We start from the raw sequence: 23,440 nt of genomic DNA on the forward strand, positions 1-23,440 counted from the left end.
CATCATTTTAAGTGGGAGAACTTGCACAATCGGTGGCTGACTAAATACTTCTTTGCCCCACTGGATATATATATATATAAATAAATAAATATATATATCCATCCATCCATTTTCTACGCGTATTCCCTTTTTGGGGTTGCGGGGGGCGCTGGCGCCTATCTCAGCTACAATCGGGCGGAAGGCCGGGTACACCCTGGACAAGTCGCTACCTCATCGTAGGGCCAACACAGATAGACAGACAACATTCACACTCACATTCACACACTAGGGCCAATTTAGTGTTGCCGATCAACCTATCCCCAGGTGCATGTCTTTGGAAGTGGGAGGAAGCCGGAGTACCCGGAGGGAACCCACACATTCACGGGGAGAACATGCAAACTCCACACAGAAAGATCCCGAGCCTGGGATTGAACCCAGGACTGCAGGACCTTCGTATTGTGAGCCTGGGTTCAATCCCAGGCTCGGGATCTTTCTGTGTGGAGTGTGCATGTTCTCCCCGTATATATATATATATATATATATATATATATATATATATATATATATACTGTATATATATATATATATATATATATATATATATATATATATGATAAAGATAGCAATTTTCAGTTGTTTGGACGTTCATGTGTCAAGAAGTTATCCTGTTGAACTATCTCAGGATATTGTTCCTCTCAGAGTTTTTTGTTTTTGTTGGTATGCTCATGGATTACTTAACTAGACAAAAAAATTCATCATTAACACTGAAAATTATTTGGCACTTGCCAAGATAAAAAAAAAAAAAATCTAGAAACTTCCCTACGTTCTAAAGCTATAGTATTTACTTATTTTGAGTCACTGAATTTACATTATAATCTTAATTTTTAGCATGAATGATAATATTTTGTATATTGTAGTTTAAAACCGGTGGAAAATTGAGAAAAATACCAACTCAAATAAAACGTTTCAGTTCTCCCCGCATATAAAATCTTGTTTAGGATTCTACAACAACGGGGACGGCGTGGCGCGGTGGAGAAAAGTGGCCCGCGCAACCCAAGGGTTCCTGGTTCAATCCCCACCTAGTACCAACCTCGTCACAACCGTTGTGTCCTGAGCAAGACATTTCACCTTTGCTCCTGATGGGTGCTGGTTAGTGCCTTGCATGGCAGCTCCCTCCATCAGTGTGTGAATGGATAAATGTGGAAGTGGTGTCAAAGCGCTTTGAGTACCTTGAAGGTAGAAAAGCGCTATACAAGTACAACCCATTTATTTATTTATATATATGTGTGTGTGCGCGCGTGTGTGCGTGCATTGTTTCACACTTCATGAAAAAAAAACAGCATTAATTAATATTTATGTTCAGGCATTATATAATAATAAAATATGGTCCGGTATAAACTAAACTAATGTAAATATGTTTATTGGATATGTTTTTTTTAATTGTAAATGACTTAGTGAAGTCTTGCTTGAATGCGCGTGTGAGAATGGACCATCCGACTTGCCGTAGCCCAGCAACAGCCCTCTCTGGCACTCCTCTCGTCAATTGAACGTTGGAAAGATGGCGGCGGCGGATGCACAAGCGAGAGTGCCCTGTGCCGGCGGATCGAAAGTGCTTCCAAGAGACTGAAAATCGTCCTCTGTGCAAAAAATTCACGGTGCAAAGTCCGTCGGCTGTCGCCTAGACATGGTCTGGTCCATGCACGGCGGAGAATAGGACGCCGCGTTCCCGCCATGGAGCCCCCGGATCTCTCCAAGCCCAGCAGGTACGCCGAATGTGTTCCACACCAGCAGGGCTCCGTGCTTGCCAGATTGTGAGCCGAGGGTTGAAGACACCGCTTAGCCTGCTCGCATCTCCTAGAAAGCCACTTCCTGTCAAATTGTGAGACCCGTGCAGTCCAGTCTCGGCTTTACTGGTGCAAACTTTTTTTTTTTTTTTTTTGCAACGTTCTATAAATGCGTTTTCCAGGAAGTATTAGATTTTTTGGGGGGGTGAAGAGATAAAGGAAGCAACATGCATGCCGGCTGAGAAGGTAGTTGTTCCAACGACTGCAACATGTTAGAGAACCAAGCAAGCTAACCACCAGCGTTAGCTTGTCATTTAAAGATTCACAAGTTTACTTAACAAACTCTGACAAAGTAGTTAGGTTGTATCACGCGGTGTTGTTAACACGGCCTGCATTTAAACACCAACTTTAGCGTGAGCTAGCGTTCATCCCACTGTTATGCATTGTTAATCCTTTAGCGCCTGTGTTGTGGTCCTCTTCTGTAACGTTTGTCTGATCTTGAATGGGATTGTGCTGAAAATTTAAATTTTCCTGAAGGAATAAATAAAGTACTATCTAATCCAGTGGTTCTCAAATGGGGTACCTGAAGGTATGCCAAGGGGTACGTGAGTTTTTTAAAAAAATATTCTAAAAATAGCAACAATTCAAAAATCATTTAGAAATATATTTATTGAATAATACTTCAACAAAATATGAATGTAAGTTCATAAACTGTGAGAAAATACAACAATGCAATATCCAGTGTTGAGAGGTAGATTTTTTGTGGACATGTTCCATAAATATTGATGTTAAGGATTGATTTTTTTGTGAAGAAATGTTTAGAATGCCATCCATCCATCATCTTCCGCTTTTCCGAGGTCGGGTCGCGGGGGAAGCAGCCTAAGCAGGGAAGCCCAGACTTCCCTCTCCCCAGCCACTTCGTCTAGCTCTTCCCAGGGAATTCCGAGGCGTTCCCAGTCTTCCCAACGTGTCCTGGGTCTTCCCCGTGGCCTCCTACCGTTTGGACATGCCCTAAACACCTCCCTAGGGAGGCGTTCGGGTGGCATCCTGACCAGATGCCCGAGCCACCTCATCTTAGAATGAAGTTGATGAATCCAGATGGATCTCTATTACAATCCCCAAAGAGGGCACTTTAAGTTGATGATTACTTCTATGTGTAGAAATCTTTATTTATAATTGAATCACTTGTTTATTTTTCAACACATTTTTTGTCATTTTTATATCTTTTTTCGAGATAGTTCAAGAAAGACCACTGCAAATGAGCAATATTTTGCACTTTTATGCAATTTAATAAATCAGAAACAGATTTTTTGTTATTTTTATATCTTTTTTTCCAAATAGTTCAAGAAAGACCACTGAAAATTAGCAATATTTTGCACTTTTATCTAATTTAATGAATCAGAAACTGATGTCATGGTGCTGTATTTTTACTTCTTTATCTCTTTTTTTCAACCAAAAATGCTTTGCTCTGATTAGGGGGTACTTGACTTAAAAAAATGTTCACAGGGGGTACATCACTGAAAAAAGGTTGAGAACCACTGATCTAATCTACCTACCGTATTTCCTTGAATAGCCGCCGGGGCGCTAATTAATTTAAAACCTCTTCTCACTCCTGCGCTTATTCAAGGCTTGCGGTAAAAGTAATCAGGCAATAATCATTTTAAAACCTCTTCTCACACCTGCACTTACCAATGGCATGCATTAAAAAATTGAGTGTGATTAAAAAAAATAAAAAATTTTTAATTATTCTGCGGCCGTGGCCCGGTGGTTGGGTATCACTGCTCTACAACATGTCATCGCGTCTGTCTTTGCACCACGCTATCTGCGTGCCGGACGCATGCATTTTGCGGCCTTTCATACGAGATTGCAACGCATACTTGGTCAACAGCCGTACCGTTTACACTGAAGGTTGTGATATAAACATCTTTAACACTCTTACTAATATGCGCCACACTCGGTGAACCCACACCAAACAAGAATAACAAACCCATTTCGGGAGAACATAGGCTCTGTAACACATTATAAACGCAACATAAGAATTACCCAGAATGCCATGACTTTTAGCTATATTATACACGCGCCCCCAACCCCGCCCACCTCAACCAACGCAAGGAAATGGGGGAGGGTTGGTGCTAGCGGGGTGTATAATTTAGCCATGAGTCATGGATGCCTGGTATTCTGGGTAATTGTTATGTTGCGTTTATAATGTGTTACAGAGCCGATGTTCTACCGAAATGTGTTTGTTATTCTTGTTTGGTGTGGGTTCACAGTGTGTGGCGCAGATTAGCAAGAGTGTTAAAGTTGTTTTATATCACAGCCATCAGTGTGATCTGTATGGCTGTGGAACAAGACCCCTGGTTTACACATAGTAAAAGTAAAAATAAACTCCTCCGCCATTTTGAAAATGACGACAGGGGAAGCGTCACTCGTGACGTCACAAATTTGACCCAGCGTTATAAGTAAGCATGCGCTTATAAATTTGGGGAGCGAGTTTGACCCGGCAGTAATTCAAGGCAGGCGCATATTACATGTCCGGCGGCTATTCAAGGAAATACGGTAATCTAATCTAATCCGTGCATCTTTTTACTTGACGCTTTTACATGACGGGCAGCACGGTGGAAGAGGGGTTAGTGCGTCTGCCTCACAATACAAAGGTCCTGAGTAGTCCTGGGTTCAATCTCGGGATCTTTCTGTGTGGAGTTTGCATGTCCTCCCCGTGACCGCGTGGCTCCCCTCCGGGTACACCGGTGTCAAGCGGAATAAGTGCTCGCTGCGAAATAAGTGCCCAAGCGTGTCGGGGCATAGGCTTGCCAAATAATTGCCCCTGTGGCCTCAGTGAGAGTGCATACGAGGAGAAAAAACGTATCATACCAAAGTTACTGTGATATATATTGTCTTAGGCTATTAAATATGGAGAAACCCTATCCCTAACCAGAGTCTTGCTAAATCACTACTATGATGGTCTCTCTCTCACTACACACACGTTGGTTTGTCAATGACGCCGCCCTGCCAGAAAACTGCGCACACCCCCCCTGAGCACTTATTTTGCTGGGCACCTATTTCGCTTGACACCGGCTTCCTCCCACTTCCAAAGACATGCACCTGGGGATAGGTTGATTGGCAAGACTGAAAAATGTGAGTGTGAATGTTGTCTGTCTATCTGTGTTGGCCCTGTGATGAGGTGGTGACTTGTCCAGGGTGTATCCTGCCTTCCGCCCAAATACAGCTGAGATAGGCTCCAGCGACCCCAAAAACGGGACAAGCGGTGGAAAATGGATGGATGGATGGATGCATTTGATTCATTTGTTTGTGCTTCGTCTTTAACTTTAAAGGCCTACTGAAATGAGATTTTCTCATTTAAACGGGGATAGCAGGACCATTCTATGTGTCATACTTGATCATTTTGCGATATTGCCATATTTTCGCTGAAAGGATTAAGTAGAGAACATCGACGATAAAGTTTGCAACTTTTGGTCGCTAATAAAAAAGCCTTGCCTTTACTGGAAGTAGCAGACGATGTAGGCATGACGTCACGGGTTGTAGGGCTCCTCACATTGTTTACAATCATAGCCACTAGCAGCTAGAGTGATTCGGACCGAGAAAGCAACAATTTCCCCATTAATTTGAGCGAGGATGAAAGATTCGTGGATGAGGATAATGAGAGTGAGGGACTAGAAAAGAAAAAAAAAGGCGAGTGCAGTGAGAGCGATTCAGATGTTATTAGACACATTTACTAGGATAATTCTGGAAAATCCCTTATCTGCCTATTGTGTTGCTAGTGTTGTAGTGAGATTAAATAGTACCTGAAAGTCGGAGGAGTGTGGCCACGGGTGTAGTGACCGCGAGTGTCTCTGAGGGAAGTCACGCAGCTGCAGCAGGACAGAAGCTCCGCTGATGTCTCCGGTAAGAGCTGACTTATTACCACAATTTTCTCACCGAAAACTGCCAGTTGACATGTAGTCGGGATCCATGTTCGCTCGACCGCTCTGATCCATAGTAAAGCTTCACCTTCGGGAATTTTATACAGGGAAACACCGGCTGTGTTTGTGTGGCTAAAAGCTTCCCTCTTCCATCTTTCTACTTTGACTTCTTCATTATTAATTGAACAAATTGCAAAAGATTCAGCAACACAGATGTCCAGAATACTGTGTAATTATGCGATTAAAGCAGACTACTTATAGCTTGGATCGGGCTGGAAAATAATGTCCGCTACAACCCGAGACGTCAAACGCACGCGTCATCATTCCACAACGTTTTCTACAGGATACCTCGCGGGAAATTTAAAATGGCAATTTAGTAAACTAATCTGGCCGTATTGGCATGTGTTGCAATGTTAATATTTCATCATTGATATATAAACTATCAGACTGCGTGGTCGGTAGTAGTGGGTTTCAGTAGGACTTTAAAATGTGCAGAAACAAATGCCCCAGTGTCACTGAAGCAATAGAATGCACATGAGTAAAAAAAGAAATAAAAAATGGTGATGTTATTGCTGAATGTAATCCAAATGGTGTAGTTTGCCCCTGACTGCAGGCGACAGAGCGCCAGGAATCTTCTGTTATGTCTTCTCTATGCTTGTTTTCCACCCCTTGTCTCTTGCAAAAAAAAAAAAAAATCATGGCTCATGTGCAAGTTGTTTTGGTCTTTGATATGGATTGTGTTACTGCCACTTGCTGTCTAAAGTGAACAAAACAGCTCAATGGTTGTGCAACACTGGCCCTATTAATGTGGTTGCATAAGGACAATGCACAACTTGATGTGACTATGGTGCATGTTCTTACTGGAAGTTGACATGAAAACATTTACCCCCCCCCCCCCTCCCTTCCCCCATGTTTGTTTAGTGTGTGGGTGGAGGGTAACACTTACTATAATGAGCACAAATCTACAGTATGCCCACACACTTCATAGTGTTTTCATGGCTTTGAGGAAGACTAAACGGTGTCCTTGGTGTCCTCAAATGCATTGAAGCAGCCACGGTTTGGAAAGTTTGCAGGAACTGAGTGTGTGTGTGTGTGTGTGTGCTTGCATTGCTCTGTATTAAATAGCAATGAAGGCAGACATGACAGGCCTTAAAGGGAGGGTACCCATATATTCCTTAATTTGCTTGCGTTGCACGAACGGAGGAGGTGAGGCGTAATGTCTCGTGTCTCAAAGTGGACACGGTCACTCGTAGCATTCCTGGGATCACAGGATGTGGTGTAGCTGCCGGCAGCACTGCAGACGCTGGTGGCTACAGCTCATTAAAAGGCTGCGTTTGCTGGGAGCACAGGCGGTGCGTGGAGTGCAGATGGAGCCTCCTCTTCCTATTTCCTAACTGCATCCGTTCTCTGCCTACACCTGCTTGCAAGAAACGTGTGCAGGCTGTCGCTCTCATCTGCCGTTTCCTTCGAAACAATTGATCTTTTCTGCCAGCACGACTTGGTGTTTCAGATCATGAACAAGACGAAAGGATCGCCATGCGCCGTACAACATATTTATTATTAGCTTGAAGGTTCCACTCCTGATGGCGAGATAGTCTTTCAAGTCAGAGGCAACTTGCATGTATTTGACATTATGTATTGTACAGTACATCAACACGCAGTGTCTACATTTTTTTATGTGTCATCATGTGACCTCTTGAGCACGTTTACTGTTGACTGCAAACTTGTGTTGTGTCGTGCATGCTTTGTTAGCTTTTTGCGTTTTGCATTGGGGAGAGTCTGGGAGGTCCACTCCTGGCTGCGTGGAGCTATTCCACATAAGGGTGGGGTCGAGTTCCCTTTGTGTTTGTTGTATTCGCCCCCTAACACCGCCAGCTTACTGTATGAAAATGTGATGGTTGAATGTTTGCATCGTGAGCTGCAAGGGGTGGCAACCCTTCCAAGATGCATATTTACTAATTTATGCACTGTGAATGTGTGCAAATGTTGAACTATTTTTAGAAGGTAAAGTGAATTAATCTGTTCCAGGGTCAAACACTTAACAGCATTACTATCTCACATGCAAAACCCTGCGAGATTAATCAAATCTGTCATTGGTTTTTACATTTATCCAGTTATTGTGTGATGAAAGGTAGAACTTTAGTGTGTTTTAAAGCACAAGTGTCTAATTTAGGAGCGTCCAACGTATGGCCCGCGGATGAGTTTGCTAAGTATAAAAATGAGCCGAAATTTTTTAAAGAAAGAAACTGCTTTTGAAATGTGTCCATTAGATCAGTGGTTCTCAACCTTTTTTCAGTGATGTACCCCCTGTGAACATTTTTTTAATTCAAGTACCCCCAAATCAGAGCAAAGCATTTTTGGTTGAAAAAAGGATATAAAGAAGTAAAAATGCAGCACTATGTCATCAGTTTCTGATTTATTAAATTGCATAACAGTGCAAAATATTGCTCATTTGTAGAGGTCTGTCCTGAACTATTTGGAAAAATAAGATATACAAATAATTAAAAACTTGTTAAAAAATTAACAATTGGATCAATTATAAATAAAGATTTCTACACATAGAAGTAATCATCAACTTAAAGTGCCCTCTTTGGAGATTGTAATAGAGATCCATCTGGATTCATGAACATAATTCTAAACAATTCTTCACAAAAAAAAGAAATCTTTCACATCAATATTTATGGAACATGTCCACAAAAAATCTAGCTGTCAACACGAATATTGCATTGTTGCATTTCTTTTCACAGTTTATGGACTTAAATTCATATTTTGTTGAAGTGTTATTCAATAACTATATTTATAAAGGATTTTTAAATTGTTGCTATTTTTAGAATATTTGTAAAAAAATCTCACGTTCCCCTTGGCATACCTTCAAGTACCCCCAGGGGTGCGCGTACCCCTATTTGAGAACCACTGCATTAGATGTTGCAATTGCAATTCTTTGTGTCTATGTAGATGATGCTACATATGCAAAAAAAAATAAACCACATGAGGTTAGTACATCAGTGGACGAAAAGGAGCAAACTACATAAATAACATCCTGTAATTTGATTTTGATATGATTTTATTATCTTAATGAACATTATCACATAATTTATTCAGAAAGTGTAAATAAGGACAAATAAAGGTAGAATACTATTAACCGCAACATGTAAGTTTACAACATTATGATTTGTACATTTTCAGAATGTGCTTGTTCTATTTTTAAACAAACCAATCTGAAGTTGTCTTTATTTTTAAGTTATCGTGCCTTGATTTTACCAGTCCGGCCCACTTGGGAGTAGTTTTTTCTCCATGTGGTCCCCCATCTAAAATGAGTTTGACACCCCTAGTCTAATTGTTGGTTTTGGTAATACACCGTTATTTTTGAGATACTGAAATCAACACATTTTTTGAATGTCCTCTGTGAATTTTTTAAATTAAAAATCATGAAGCGAATTGATGCAGCAAATGTGTCACAAATATACACAAATGCATGAGTAACCAATATGAATATATAGAATAGAATAGTGGTTTCCACTGCAAAGGACACTGCATAACAATAAACTAGGGGTGTTCCGATTAGGCTTTTATGCTGCCGATACTGATCATCCATCCGTGAGGTCAGCCGATACCATTACGATACCAATGACATCTGTTAAGTAAGATTATTTCAATGTATTTATGGTGAGTGCGATTAACAGTTTAACAATTTCAGCACAATATTTCAGCAAGTTTCTTATTCCCTTCTGTGCGTTGCATGTTCAGCCTCCAGTGATGATAATACTATAAAGAAACATTTTTTTCCCATAATGGGGGAGACTTTTATTCAAGGAGCCACTCCACACTGTGTATGGAAACACATAATTAGTTGCTCGCCGCTTTTCAACCGGGGGACTAAAAAGAAATAGTTTCAGCCAGAGGGGATCGACATTTGTGATCAGCAATAAAATGCGTTCATTAGCAATGGCGATCGTGTACTTTTTCTAGAGAAACTGGTGGCCGATCAATCGGCACATTTTTAGAACAAACATTTTTGACTAAAAAACTATTATTAATATATTTTTCACTCAATATTAATATTTGATACAAAAAAAGGCAAACTTTATTTGTCTGAGTCATAAGACGATACTGCCTTACAAGTGTAAAAAAAAAAAAGTTTAGCCCTAATATAAAATATTGAAGCTCCACACATTGCTGGCAGTAGCAATCGTCACTTAACATAAAAGGTATATAACTGAAAACATGTTTTGTATTCTAGTTTCTTCAAAATAGCCACCCTTTGCTCTGATTACTGCTTTGCACACTCTTGGCATTTTCTCGGTAAGCTTCAAGAAATGGTTTTCACTTCACAGGTGTCATAGTTTTGATGCTTTCAGTGACAATCTACAATATAAATCGTCATGAAAACAAAGAAAACACATTGAAATGAGAAAGTGTGTCCGAACTTTGGGCCTGTACTGTATATATAAATACATAAAAATGGGGATAGGTTGATTGGCAACACTAAATTGGCCCTAGTGTGTGAGTGTGAATGTGGTCTGTCTATCTGTGTTGGCCCTGCGATGAGGTGGCGACTTGTCCAGGGTGTACGCCGCCTACCGCCCGATTGTAGCTGAGATAGGCGCCAGCGACCCCAAAAGGGAATAAGCAGTAGAAATGGATGGATGGATGATTTGTTTTAGGGTTGTATGCATTTGGGACAATCACATTTTAAAGCACCACTATATGTAAAGTTTAACTTCTTTTTACACTTGTATGACGGTTAGGAATGTTACTAAAATCTATGCCTTTTCCATTAATAAAGTGTCATGGTGCTTCAACAGTTTTAACTCTGGAACAGACATCACTGAGCGGATTGTGTGATTAGTTCGCTTGACAACTTCGGGAACTATTTCATCTCTTTTGCAGTGTGGACAGGTGTTAAAGTCTTTAGCCTGCTGAGGGTCAGTTATGCCAGTCCTAATTAGGAGAAAGTGTGCTCTTTCAAATCAGACCAACCTCTCCCTCCTTTCCTCCCCCCGTATCTCTTTCGCTTAAAAAAAAAAAGAGTCCCTTTTAGTTTTGTCATTGTGAGCAAGCGTGCTCACTAAACAGCTGTGTGCTATTCAGTGCTGGGCCTCATGGGCCACGTGTCAGTCCTATACAATAGAGTGCCCCTTCCTGGTACAATAGTGTGGATGGTTGGGTGTCAAAGGTCACCCCCATGCCCCTCCCTTCAGCTGAATCTGGCAGCCCTTGGTATCTGTGCTTCAGTCGCTTTGCAGAAAAGGCTGGGTTTTGGTGCTTTTTATTATGCACGCAGTGTTCCTGCATAAAGGGTGCAGCATTCCGCCGGCCTTTATGGGGGTGCCCAATGAGCCATCAGATGAGCTATTGAGAGTAGCCAGACGCCATCTGCAGTGATCATTTACTTGGGGCGGCCAGTCAGAGACAGCTTGCAGACAGTAGGGCACGCGAGCCTCTGACCTTGCGAGTGGCTTCCCTAACCCAAAAGTATCCGAAAGAGGAATTTCTGTGCATGAAGGCAAGCGAGCTAACAGCAAAGGCGTCATTTGGTGTTGCTGTCATTCCTGAACGATTAAGTCATGCTGTGTGTCTTTAAAAAAAAAAAAGTGATCAGTCCCCTCCCCTCTCACATGCACAGGCTATTCCTGTCCTTGATCTCTTGCACTTTGCAAAACAAAAGTTTTCTTGGTTGAATCATCATCATTTCTGTCGGGCACCTTCTTTCTTCATGCACGTTCCTGCGCCCTGCCTTTGCACCGATGTGCGGTGTGGACGTGCTAAATGCCTTTATTGTGACTCCAGAGATTGCTTACTGTGCCTTCTTGTGCAGTCATTTCCTGCTTCTGCAGAACAAGCCCCTCCACAGTTTCTCATACAATGCACTCATGAAAGGCCCCACTGTTGTTGTTCTTCTTCTTCTATGCGAGAGTCGCTCTTAGGTCATTTCAGGGGCTACAGTGCTGGCAGTTGGATTACTTGTTGCAGTATTTGCTGCAGGATTCACAGCAGGTGTCTAGTCTAGTTCCACGGCAGCCCCCAGGGGGCTCCCAAAGGGCGCGGATTGTGATGCAGGGCAGATGGAGCCCTAAAGAAACCTGCACTCGCCCCTTTCAGTTTAAGCAAGTGATTTCCAGATGAATGCCCTCCTGCGCCCTCTCTTAAACACTCACACAGCGAATGTGATACAACCCCACCCCTTTGCACTGTGTCCACAGAAACAGGCACGTGTTGTGTGAATGCCGCTGAGTCCGATGATGGATGAAGGGACACATGGTGACCAGCATGCAGAGCCACCAGGTTGCATACCCCACCCCTCACCACCCTCCCCTTCCTTCTCTTTTTGTCTCCTCTGGCTGGGGTCACACGATCCAACCTTTCCATCTAATCCTATTAAAACACCCTCAAAAAGGCATCAGGTAACAAAGGTTTGACATTGTTGCCTCAAGGCGTGCCGCCTGACCCCCCCCCCCCCCCCCCCCCCTTCCTAAGATAGAAGGGTTTCAAGTGATTGCTATGCTTTCCCTGCACTGCAACTATGTTGTCAGGATAGCTCTGTGTCTGAACATTTGACAGCAAAGTATTGATACCCTAATTACATGAAAACAAGCATCTTGAATGCCAACAATGCGTATACATGAGCTTGAACGCGCCTCGGTTGCGAAAGAACTGACTCATGCTCGATATATGACTCAGATTCCAGTGCAACGTGGAAGGTTGAATACAATCTGTCCACAGATGCCATATTTGATTTCACATAGAAACATTTTCCCCTCATAAGAAATAATGGAGCTTTTATTTGTCCATTCCAGGATCAAAGTGTCCCACCGTAAAACAGTGATTGTTTGCAAAGTGGCGCTAACTTTCAAGCGTGCTGCAAGCGTTATATCCCGGGCTCGGGCTAATTAAAACAATGTAACTGTATACAGCGGTACCTCAGTGTTTATTAATCCGTTCCTAAGGTTCCGTTGTAAATCAAAACAATTTTTCCCATTGGAATCAAATCCAACAAATCTGTTTCAGACAATAGGAATCGTTATTATGGCCTAAAATCTATATCGCAATATCTATTGCAGCCTCCTGCGATATATTATTTGGTATATAAATGATAATAGAACCATTTTCAAATGAGCTCTTAATTTGGCTGCTGACATAATTTCCGGATGTATTTTCTCCAAACTATTATTAACATACTTGTTAATTTAATGTCAATATCTTGTTTCTCTCTAATGTAACATGGTTATATTTACACCTCCATTAACATGTAATAAGCCCTTATTCTCCTGTTTCAATAGTTTACATTAGTTTTGGGCGATACCACACATTTGGGTATCGATCCAACACCATTTAGTTACAGAGGCAGTATTGGTCATACCAATGCTGACACTTCAAATTTTCAAGATCATTGAATTATTACATTTTTCACTCTAATTATTATTAGGACAGTGATGTGTATCAATTAAATATTGAAACTATTTTGTACTTTTGACTCTGATTTAAAGGAGTCATGTTATAAAAAATATTTTTCAACTTTTAAAACACTTCCTTGGGGTCTACAGTGCATCCGGAAAGCGTTCACACCCCTTTACTTTTTTCACATATTATGTTACAGCGGACCTTATTCCATTTTGGAATAAATGTATTTTTGTCCTCAAAATTAATGTGGAAAATGTTGTGTTTTTTTAAGAAATGTTTGCAAATTTATTAGAAATAAAAAACTAAGAAATTGCATGTACATAAGTATTTACAGCCTTTGTGCAACACTTTGTTGATGCACATTTGGCAGCATTTGCAGCCTCACGTCTTTTTGAATACAAAGCCACAAGCTTGGCACACTTATCTTTGGGCAGTTTCGCCCATTACTCTTTGCTCTCATGCTTTATCAGGTTGGATGGGAAACATCAGTGGACAGACATTTTCAGATCTCTCCAGAGATCGGATTGAAGTGTTTGTTCTGGCTGGGCCACTTGAAGCAATTCCTTTTGAGTCTTATAGGTGCGTTTTGGCAAATCTTTACTAAGAAATGGCATCCGTCTGGACACTATGCCATCTAGAACTAATTGGTTTGCTGCAGAGATGGTTGTCCTTCTGGAAAGTTCTCCTCTTTCCACAGAGGAATGCTGTAGCTCTGACAGAGTCATCATCGGGTTCTTGGTCACCTTCCTGACTAGGACCCTTTTCCCCCAATTGCTCAGTTTAGACGGCCGGCCAGCTCTAGGAAAAACCCTGGTGGTTCCAAACTTCTTCCACTTACAAATGATCGAGGCCACTGTGTTAATTGGGACCTTCAAAGCAGCAGATATTTTTATTTACTCTTCCCCAGATTTGTGCCTCGAGACAATCACGTCTTGTAGTTCCTTCCTTCGACTTCATTCTTGGTTTGTGCTCTGCCATGCATTGTCAAGTGTGGTACCGTGTATATTAGGGCTGGGCAGTGTACCGGTATTACCAATAATACTATTATTATCATAGCAAATACCAATATAGAAAGAGGTATATATTTGAGACGATACAGCCGTACCGGTATCTTTTGATGAAACCTAACGTTCATGCAAAAAATTTATGAAAATTGCTTGGACAGAGTATCAGCTAACTAATTACTTTATAAGAGTAAGCAACATGTTGCGTTGCTACTTCCAACAAAAAAAATCTTGAGTACTCTCAACACTGGTTACCTAGCCATAAAACACTTAGACAACCTTAAGCACTTTGCACGTTTCGAGCATTGTTTTTTTTTTTTTTTTTATGTTGGAAACATAGACTGTGAGCGAGTAAGCGTTAATTATCATTGAAGTGTAAAAGGAAGTTAAGCACTTTGATGGCATGTGTCTAAAGCGCTGTGGTCGTCTTGTGCAGAGAGAGGCAGCCAGTCAGGCTCCATGGGAGACATCACCAGTCCATCGTCAGTCTGCTGGGGCAAGCACCGCACATTCATTGCCTCACTTTTTGCAACTGTGGCATTGCAAGAGATTTGCCGTGCGCTCTGATATGGCTGCAAACATTCAAGCACTTTCTGACCTTGTACATGCTTCTGTGGTTCTCCTGGTTTGACATCGTTAAAATCACTCAGAGGGAAAAAACGAAGCCAAAGAGCGTCTTTGTTGTTAATTCCGGCCTTCGGGCAGCTCTGCTTATTATAAAAATGTCAGCATGAATAGCTCGTTGTGAACAGTTTGGCTATTTTTTGCTTCTAAATTGCATCGTAAATGTTAACAGGCAGGGCAACCCGCTGGAAGATGAATCCAGACAGAACTCTCAGGAGGAGGAATCCTGGGACTCGCCCAGCGAGGAAGAGGAACATATGTATGCTACATCGCCTCCTTACACCCACCGTCAGATGAAGCGTATGTCTGGCAAACATCATCAGAAAAACAGCCAGACAAGGAGTGGTGGACGTTCTCCCTGCAAGAGTGAGATAAATCAGATGTGATCATAGACAATATTTGTGTTCTATGGTCGGTCTGCTTTTGCTGAGCCAGCAGTTCTGTGTGTGTGTTTCAGCCGACCACAGCCCGTCTGTCCTGAAAGAGAGCCCCCGGACTGCGGAGATGCCTGAGGAGCACAGCTACAAGCAGGGCAAAAAGCAGAGGGCCACCTTGCGTTCCACAGAGAGAGACCACAAAAAGACCTTTGAGACCTTCATGCTGGACCCGCTGTCCAAATCAGGCCCGTTTGGCGCCCTCAACATGGACCCCCGGAAGCACTACCTGAGCTTGGGATGCAGCAGTTGCAAACTCCCCGTGTCCATGCCCCACATGTCCCGCACACACCGCCAGACCTCCAGGACGGACTGTCCGGCGGACCGCCTCAAGTTCTTTGAGACGCTGCGGCTGCTGCTCAAGCTCACTTCTATGTCGTCCAAGCGCAAGGAGAAGGAACAGCGGGGCCTGGAGAACATGGCCTTCATGGGACACAACAATGAAGTCATTTGGCTAGAGCTGCAGGCGTGGCATGCACGGCGCTCCATCAGCGACCAGGATTTCTTCCTCTTCACGGCGCGCCAGGCCATCCCCGACCTCATCAACGATGTGCTGCATTTCAAGGTCAAGTACGACAGCCTGAGACAGGCTCTGTGTTCGGAGTCCCAAGGCGTTCACGTGGACTGCCAGACTGTTAGGACTGTTCCGAACTTAGACTGTCAAGAGAAAGGTAAGCCAGCTGTAGCGGAAACCAACCACTGCGGGGTAGATTCTTGGGGCTTTAGTGCATGCCCCTCCACTGGGATGAATGCAGCCGAGCCCCTGGGGTCAGGCGGCGACTGCAAAGAGCACCTTCAAAGGCAGCGGTTGGCCTTTGAGCAGGTCAAGCGCGTCATGGAGCTGCTGGAGTACGTGGAGGCGCTGTACCCCTCGTTGCAAGCCTTGCAAAGGGACTATGAGAAGTATGCCGCGCGAGACTTCCAGGGCAGAGTGCAGGCGCTCTGTCTGTGGCTCAACATCACTCAGGACCTCAACCAGAAGCTGCGCGTCATGGCCACTGTCCTGGGCCTACGGGACCTCTCTCGCATCGGTTGGCCCGTCTTTGAGATCCCTTCCCCCCGCTGCTCGCGTTGCAACGAAGAAGATGAGAACGAGGAGGACGAGGAGAACAACTCAACCGCCACTTTCACTGCTGAAAGTGACGGCGAGGATGTGGTGGAGGAGGATGAGGAGGAGGAGACAACGGGATGTATCCTACACGAGAGAGAGCTGTCTCCGACTCTGACTCCCAAATTTGCCCGATTGTTGTCGGAGGAAGAGTTTCTCCCGACAGCACATGCAGGAGGGGGCGTGTCCTGCCCCACCGCCATCTACAGACCCTTTGTGGATAAAGCACTGAAGCAGATGGGACTGCGCAAACTCATCCTCAGACTGCACAAACTGATGGACCGCTCCCTTCAAAGGTCCAGGGCGGCCCTGCTCTGCCACACACCTGCACTGGAGGTGAGACTTTTTGATTGATTCCTTCAAAATGATTAGGCAGCACATGAAATTTAAATTAATACGGTATGTTTATGCGACAACTCACACCCTAAAGCAGCATTTATAACCTTATAATTATTTATTTTTTTCAAAATGTATACATCTAACGAGTGTTTTTTGTCAACTTGAATTTTTCAGGTACAATCTAACTTCAGTTTTTATATGCCAGAATTAGGGCTAATAATAGTAAGTATTTGTTGAGTTTTAATAGTTGGCAAGTGTAAAAGAGTATTTGTAAGGCTTGCAGTTATTGCTGTGAACAGTTATCAACTACTACTTTGTTGAATGCAATACTACAATATAAGGCGCTGTGAAAAGGTTGAGAATTCTTTTCAGTCTGTTCCACATCTATGACTCAGCAAGATTACTATTAGTTATCTTTGTGCAGTTGTTGCTTTGGTCAAAACCTAATTTTCAGTGTTGTGCAACACAAAAGTGATGAATATGGGAAGCAGGTTGCATTGAAGACATTTTCCTGTAAAAGGCTAAGCTTGAACAATCCCAAAATTGATCAGCACTAAAATGTTTTTGCTTGCAAGCTTGGCAAGCCTTAAGCTCACACTTATCTTAAATATGTTTGTGGCTTTCCTCCCCCTGCAGTTCGCAGACTTCCCAGACCCCATGCTGTACAACGACTACCTGCCGGAGCTGTCGCACCAAGGCTCCTGCGCCGGCTCGGCCGACCCCGAACTCGGGGCGGACCAAGTGTCCTGGGAAGATTTGCTGGACATGGATCTCCCGTCCTTCCGGCCTGCATTCCTTGTGCTTTGCAGAGTTCTCCTCAACGTCATCCATGAGTGCCTCAAGCTTCGACTGGAGCAGAGGCCTGCTGGAGAACCTTCACTACTCAGTATAAAACAGGCATGTAGATTTTCCAGAGTCTCTCCCCTTGAGCCTTTACCTGTAGGGATGTGCCCATTGATCGACCACCGATCAGTATCGGATGTTTTTCGTGAAAAGTATGTCATTGACGATTAATGCCTTTTAATGTCAATCTCACAATCACAAATCCCTTGTGGCTGACGGTATATGTACTTGATAAGTCCCTCAGCTGACAAGCGACTCACAGCTAGTTGTATGTCTCCATACTGAGTGTGGAGCCGCTCCCCCAAGATTATAATAATCACTTCCATCATGGAAAATTAACTGCATTTCTTAGTATCTTATCTAGCATTATCACTGGAGAACAAGACTAAACATGTTACACCTCGAGAGTTGTGTTGATAGAACAAACTTGCAGCAGAAAGTAAGCAATTAACAGGAAAATAATAAGTAGATTAATAAGAGTCCAGAGAGAAGACAACTCTGGTGTGCCAACAACATTGTTGCAGCCAGTACACAACACCAAAGAGGAGTGCAGATCAATCCATAAATAAATAAATAAATGGGTTGTACTTGTATAGCGCTTTTCTTCCTTTAAGGTACTCAAAGCGCTTTTGACACTACTTCCACATTTACCCATTCACACACACATTCACACACTGATGGAGGGAGCTGCCATGCAAGGCGCCAACCAGCACCCATCAGGAGCAAGGGTGAAGTGTCTTGCTCAGGACACAACGGACATGACGAGGTTGGTACTAGGTGGGATTTGAACCAGGGCCCCCCGGGTTGCACACGGCCACTCTCCCACTGCGCCACGCCGTCCCGTCCGTACCAGTCATAAACTGGTAGTATCTGTGTAGGATCTATGCAAGTGTGAATAAATGGATATTTTTATGTTTTCAAACAAAAAATTGTTTATGTTTCCAAACTGAATAATCCTCCAGACACAGGAGAGCAAAAACGGATTTAAATTAGTAGTTTATAGTAGTTTTTGGTTTTGTTTAGTTACCATTGATAGAGGTGGAGTATGTAATCAATTTTTATGTGCATTGCATTTCGGACATCGACGATTATAAAATCGATTAGTAAGCGTCACTAATTGATTTATTTATTGTAAATAAAGTAATGCAGACAGTTCTAAACATTTGGATGACTGCAACAAGCCACTTCACCGAGAGATCTTACCAGTTCCTTTATTTTAGGGCACTTGGGTTCCTGTGTTTACAAATGCACTGTTTTTTAAAGTTGCAAGTGATAAATGCTTATTCAGTTAAACTAAAAGAAATGTAAAATTGCATCAATATATATAAATTATAAATGCATCAAGAATCGGATCGTAGCTCCTGATACGTAATCGTAATCAAATCGTGAGGTGCCCAAAGATTCCCGCCTCTATCTATTGGCTTTGTTTTGTTCAAACAATTGTATGTAACAAGAAAAAGTAAGGAACTAGTTATTGTTAGCACTCCCCATAAAAACATTGAAAAATTTACAGGTTATATATGTGACTGTTATTGGTATCTGGGAATTGACCGCATAAAAACCTGATCTTAGGGTACATAATCATCTATTCAATCACTCTATCATTCATGCTAACATCTTCACGTTTCACTTGTCTTGCAGTTGGTGCGTGAGTGCAAAGAGGTTCTGAAAGGCGGCCTCCTCATGAAGCAGTACTATCAATTCATGCTGCGCGGTGTGGTCACTGATGCTCGGGGCCTGCAGACCAACGCCAACATCGACGAGTTCGAGGAGGATTTGCACAAGATGCTGGTGGTAAGATGCCGTCACTACCACCGTTGTCCGCCAGTAGCCTGAGCGCTTTGAGAACAGTAACGTTTGTGTTCCAGGTTTACTTTGACTACATGCACAGCTGGATCCAGATGTTACAGCAGCTGCCACAGGCCTCTCACAGCTTGAAGAACCTACTGGAGGAAGAGTGGCACTTCACCAAGGACATCACCCCCTACATCCGCGGGGGTGAAGCCCAGTCTGGAAAGCTTTTCTGGTTAGCCTGTGTGCAGCTGCACCAATTGAAGGTCTCGACATCGTTCATACGGTACAAACCAACTGTATTTTGTTTTGCTCTGCAGCGACATTGCTGGGATGCTGCTTAAATCCACTGGTGAGTTCCTTGACGCTGGGCTACAAAAGAGCGGCACTGAGTTTTGGGAAAGTGCCGACGACAGCACCGCATCAGATGAGATCAGGTAAGGCGGCAGCCACAACATTGGGTCCACCAATATAAGCCTTGAAAAAATGCAAAAAGATAGTTTGATGATGTCATTTATGCACTGCCAAAAAGAGCTGACAAAAATATTAGATAAAAAGACTATATTTTAGGAAAAAAAATACTACAAAACTAGTGAAATTGTCTGTCTATGCAGCGAGTTATTTTACCTGATAAGATGTCCTACATTAAGATTTGTATACCAAAAATTTCTATTTTGGTTTTATCTGACCACATGACATTCTCCCAATCCTCTGCTGTATCATCCATGTATCCATTTTGGTATAAACTCAACTCGTCATGTTTGGAGGAAGAAGAATACTGAGTTGCATCCCAAGAACACCACACCTACTGTGAAGCATGGGGGTGGAAACATCATGCTTTGGGGCTGTTTTCCTGCTAAGAGGACAGGATGATTGATCCGTGTTAAGGAAAGAATGAATGGGGCCATGTATCGTGAGATTTTGAGCCAAAACCTCCATCCATCAGTGAAAGCTTTAAATGGTTGACCAAATACTTATTTTCCACTATAATTTACAAATATATATTTTTTTAATTTCTAGAAGGTGAATTCCCAGATTTTTTTTCACATTCTGTCTCTCACAGTTGAAGTGTACCTATGATGAAAATTACAGACCTCTGTCATCATTTTAAGTGGGAGAACTTGCACAATCGGTGGCTGACTAAATACTTTTTGCCCCACTGTATATTTTGTTATGAATATATTGAGAATTATTTTTATGTACAATGTGTGTTAATGTTCCTTGCAAAACCAAATGAGTCCATATTGCACAACACACATTTTTTGTCTTTACCTTACTCTGATGACTTGCACTGGATGGAATGAGATGACTCACGCGGAACGATGCTTTGGTGGCGGCTTTCGCTTTCAAAGTTAGCTAAGAGAAAAAAGACTGCTATCCGGACAACTGGCATTTAGTTCCAACACTTTTCTCCTTTTCAGCTCGCTTGTTGGTGGGAAGTCGGTGTCGTAGTTTTTATGAACAGTCCAAAAATGCCGCTCCACATTTCCCTTCTTTGCCTCACAATACGAAGGTCCTGAGTAGTCCTGGGTTCAATCTTTCTGTGTGGAGTTTGCATGTTCTCTCTGTGACTGCGTAGGTTCCCTCCAGGTACTCCGGCTTCCTCCCACCGCCAAAAACATGCACCTGGGGATAATTTGATTGGCAACTCTAAATTGGCCCTAGTGTGTGAATGTAAGTGTGAATTTTGTCTGTCTATTTGTGTTGGCCCTGTGATGAGGTGGTGACTTGTCCAGGGTGTACACCGCCTTCTACCCAAATGCAGCTGAGATAGGCTCCAGCACCCCCCGCGATCCTGAACAGGACAAGCGGTAGAAAATGGATGGATGGATGGTAGTGCAACGATAGTGTGACAAATGAGGCATATACACTTAAAAAATTATATTGTGAAAAAAAAGTCCTTTTCCCATTCCGTATAAAAGTGATACGTTTTTGGCAAGCTTAGTCCAGCTCCTTCATTCATTTTTATATCCTTTCTATGGTTTAGAGAAAAAACAGAGGCTATAAAATGGAGGCTAACTTGATAACTGGCTAGCTTGCTTGATAGTTTTGCCGCAATTGCCGTAGTTGTTTGCGCCTGCGCAGTCAGTGGTGTGCCGTCAGGGCTGATGCTGAAGTCTATTTTTTTTTTAATGCCATGTGATCTACTCACACTACCTTCGATTGTCGTATTGTGCACCCCTGCAATAACATAAACCAGCTGCCCTGGTCGAGATTTATCGCGCACCATCGAGGAGTGTGCTGTGCGCGTGCAGTAGTCCGTTGTCAAAGCTTGGAATAGCTGCGTAGTAAACGTGATGAAAGCCTGCAGCAGAGCCGAATTTCTTGCATAAATTGGTGAAAGCGAATGAAATAATAATGTAAAAGGCAGAAATCCTGCATAAATCCGTGTCAAAAGATGGTGAAACGCCACAAACACTTACACAACTATACAAGGATCAACCTAACCCCCCCAAAGAAGTGTTATGTGGGTAAAGTGGCACCAATTGCTAAAGGAGATCAATATGAGGTTTTTACTAGTGAAATCATACTATCACATACAGTAAGCACACACTGCACATTTCTCTGTGGTCGTAGTGTACTCACAGCAGTAAAACTATAAAAAAAAACATAATCCTCATATATTATTTGTATTATTTATTCCAATATCTTCAGGTCAGCTTCTCCTCTCTAATCTTTTCTACAAGTTTATACAGCAACTGACATTTTAAGCTATAAAGGTTGTCTGTTTAGTTTTTACATTTAACAGACAAAAGCGGAGGAAAGCAAGAGAGATTTGCAAATGAACTTTTGTCATGCTTAAATAAAAACTAGTTCTGTTTATTAGCACCATGTTTTAAAAATAGTCGCAACAGGTAAAAAAAGTGTATTCATACATACCAGATAAAAGATGAGCTGAGAAAATTTAATGTTATCCACATTATTCCCATCCAAATTTTGTTTGAGGCTTTAAACTTATTTCTTCTTTGACAATCGTTCGGTCTGCACTCTCTATTTTCACAACTTTGTGCAGATACAGCAGTAGTACTGTTAATGTTTTAATCTATTTTCTGAATTCTGACAGCGGCAAAAACACTGCAAAAGTTAACCATTTAGCTTTAGCAGAGACGCTAACAGTCCCTTTCACAGATAATACATTGTGCTTTTCTCTACTCTTGCTGACGTTCTGCCATAGAAGTGTTTTCTTGCAAAAGGTGCAAATGTAAAAAATGGCTGTGATGTTAGTTTACAGTAGAGAAGCTTCTGGTGTATTAAATCATTTTGTTTTCCAAAGTAAAAAAGAGCAGTGAATGAATTCGTATACTTACAATTCATTCTGGCCCTGTGAATTTCCTTTTTGTCTCTACTTTTTTGTCCGTGTAAATGTGAAATGGTCTTAAATAATTTTCAGTATGGTTCTGAAAAGCCTTAGTTTTTAATGTGACTTGTTGAAACCTGCAGGACTTTTAAGATAAAAAATATTTTTTCTATTCTGAAAACAAGCATTGTTCAACTGGCAATTTTTAAGTGTAGCGTCCTCGGGGTCATAAAAGAGATTTTCTTTGTTGGGAAAACCAAAATATCATATTTGAATAATTACTTTTTGAATTTTACGATAATAGACAAAATATAATTATTCATGCTAAAGTTAAGATTATGATGCATCAAGTCAATGACTAAAAATAAACTCTTAAAACTAGGGAACATTTTTGAAATACACTTTTAATTCTTGGCAAGTGGCAAATAATTTGCAGTGTGTGCGTGATATGGAAATCACAACAATTATACACATTGTGTCTGCAAAGACTTTTATTTTAGCTCATGTGATTGTGTTGCTGGTCAATGTTTTTGGTGTGAATATTTCTGTGTTTCTCCAAGGCGGTCGGTGATAGAGACGAGTCGGTCCCTTAAGGAGCTGTTCCACGAGGCCAGAGAACGTGCATCCAAGGCTCTGGGTTTTGCCAAAATGCTTCGCAAGGTGAGAGTCTGCAGTGCTGTTGTCCAGCAATAAAGTTTCCACGACAGTGACTATGCATAATCTGCCATCTTGAGACTTTGTCTTCTCACTGCCTACTTGCCTCCTTTTTGCCGGCAGGACTTGGAGGTTGCTGCAGATTTCAACATCACTAACGGGGTGGCGTCCCTCCTGGAGGCTCTGAAGAAAAGGAGCTATGTCAAGGTGTGTTTCGGTTGTCACTTCTCATCTTTCTGTGGGGTGACACGTTCAAGTAAA

The 23,440-nt window shown here is 42.3% G+C and overlaps 1 protein-coding gene across 3 annotated transcripts in view; it reads left to right on the top strand.

Annotated features, from left to right (window-relative positions):
* The first annotated feature begins 1,464 nt into the window (after positions 1-1,464).
* The window catches only part of map3k4 (mitogen-activated protein kinase kinase kinase 4), a 53,747-nt gene continuing 31,771 nt past the window's right edge, over positions 1,465-23,440 (top strand). For 2 of the 3 annotated variants that reach the window (XM_061910412.1, XM_061910414.1), the window contains exons 1-9: positions 1,465-1,742; positions 14,885-15,078; positions 15,170-16,590; positions 17,230-17,490; positions 19,078-19,230; positions 19,305-19,462; positions 19,548-19,664; positions 23,086-23,185; positions 23,303-23,386. In XM_061910412.1, the coding sequence (XP_061766396.1) occupies positions 1,711-1,742; positions 14,885-15,078; positions 15,170-16,590; positions 17,230-17,490; positions 19,078-19,230; positions 19,305-19,462; positions 19,548-19,664; positions 23,086-23,185; positions 23,303-23,386 (2,520 nt within the window). In that variant the 5' untranslated portion in view covers positions 1,465-1,710. Of the gene's footprint in view, positions 1,743-1,855; positions 2,010-14,884; positions 15,079-15,169; positions 16,591-17,229; positions 17,491-19,077; positions 19,231-19,304; positions 19,463-19,547; positions 19,665-23,085; positions 23,186-23,302; positions 23,387-23,440 lie in introns of those variants that run through there. The other variant, XM_061910413.1, reaches the window with a different exon arrangement.

The sequence above is a fragment of the Nerophis ophidion genome, linkage group LG09, assembly GCF_033978795.1.
Source record: "Nerophis ophidion isolate RoL-2023_Sa linkage group LG09, RoL_Noph_v1.0, whole genome shotgun sequence".
NCBI classification, from domain to species: Eukaryota; Metazoa; Chordata; class Actinopteri; order Syngnathiformes; family Syngnathidae; genus Nerophis; species Nerophis ophidion.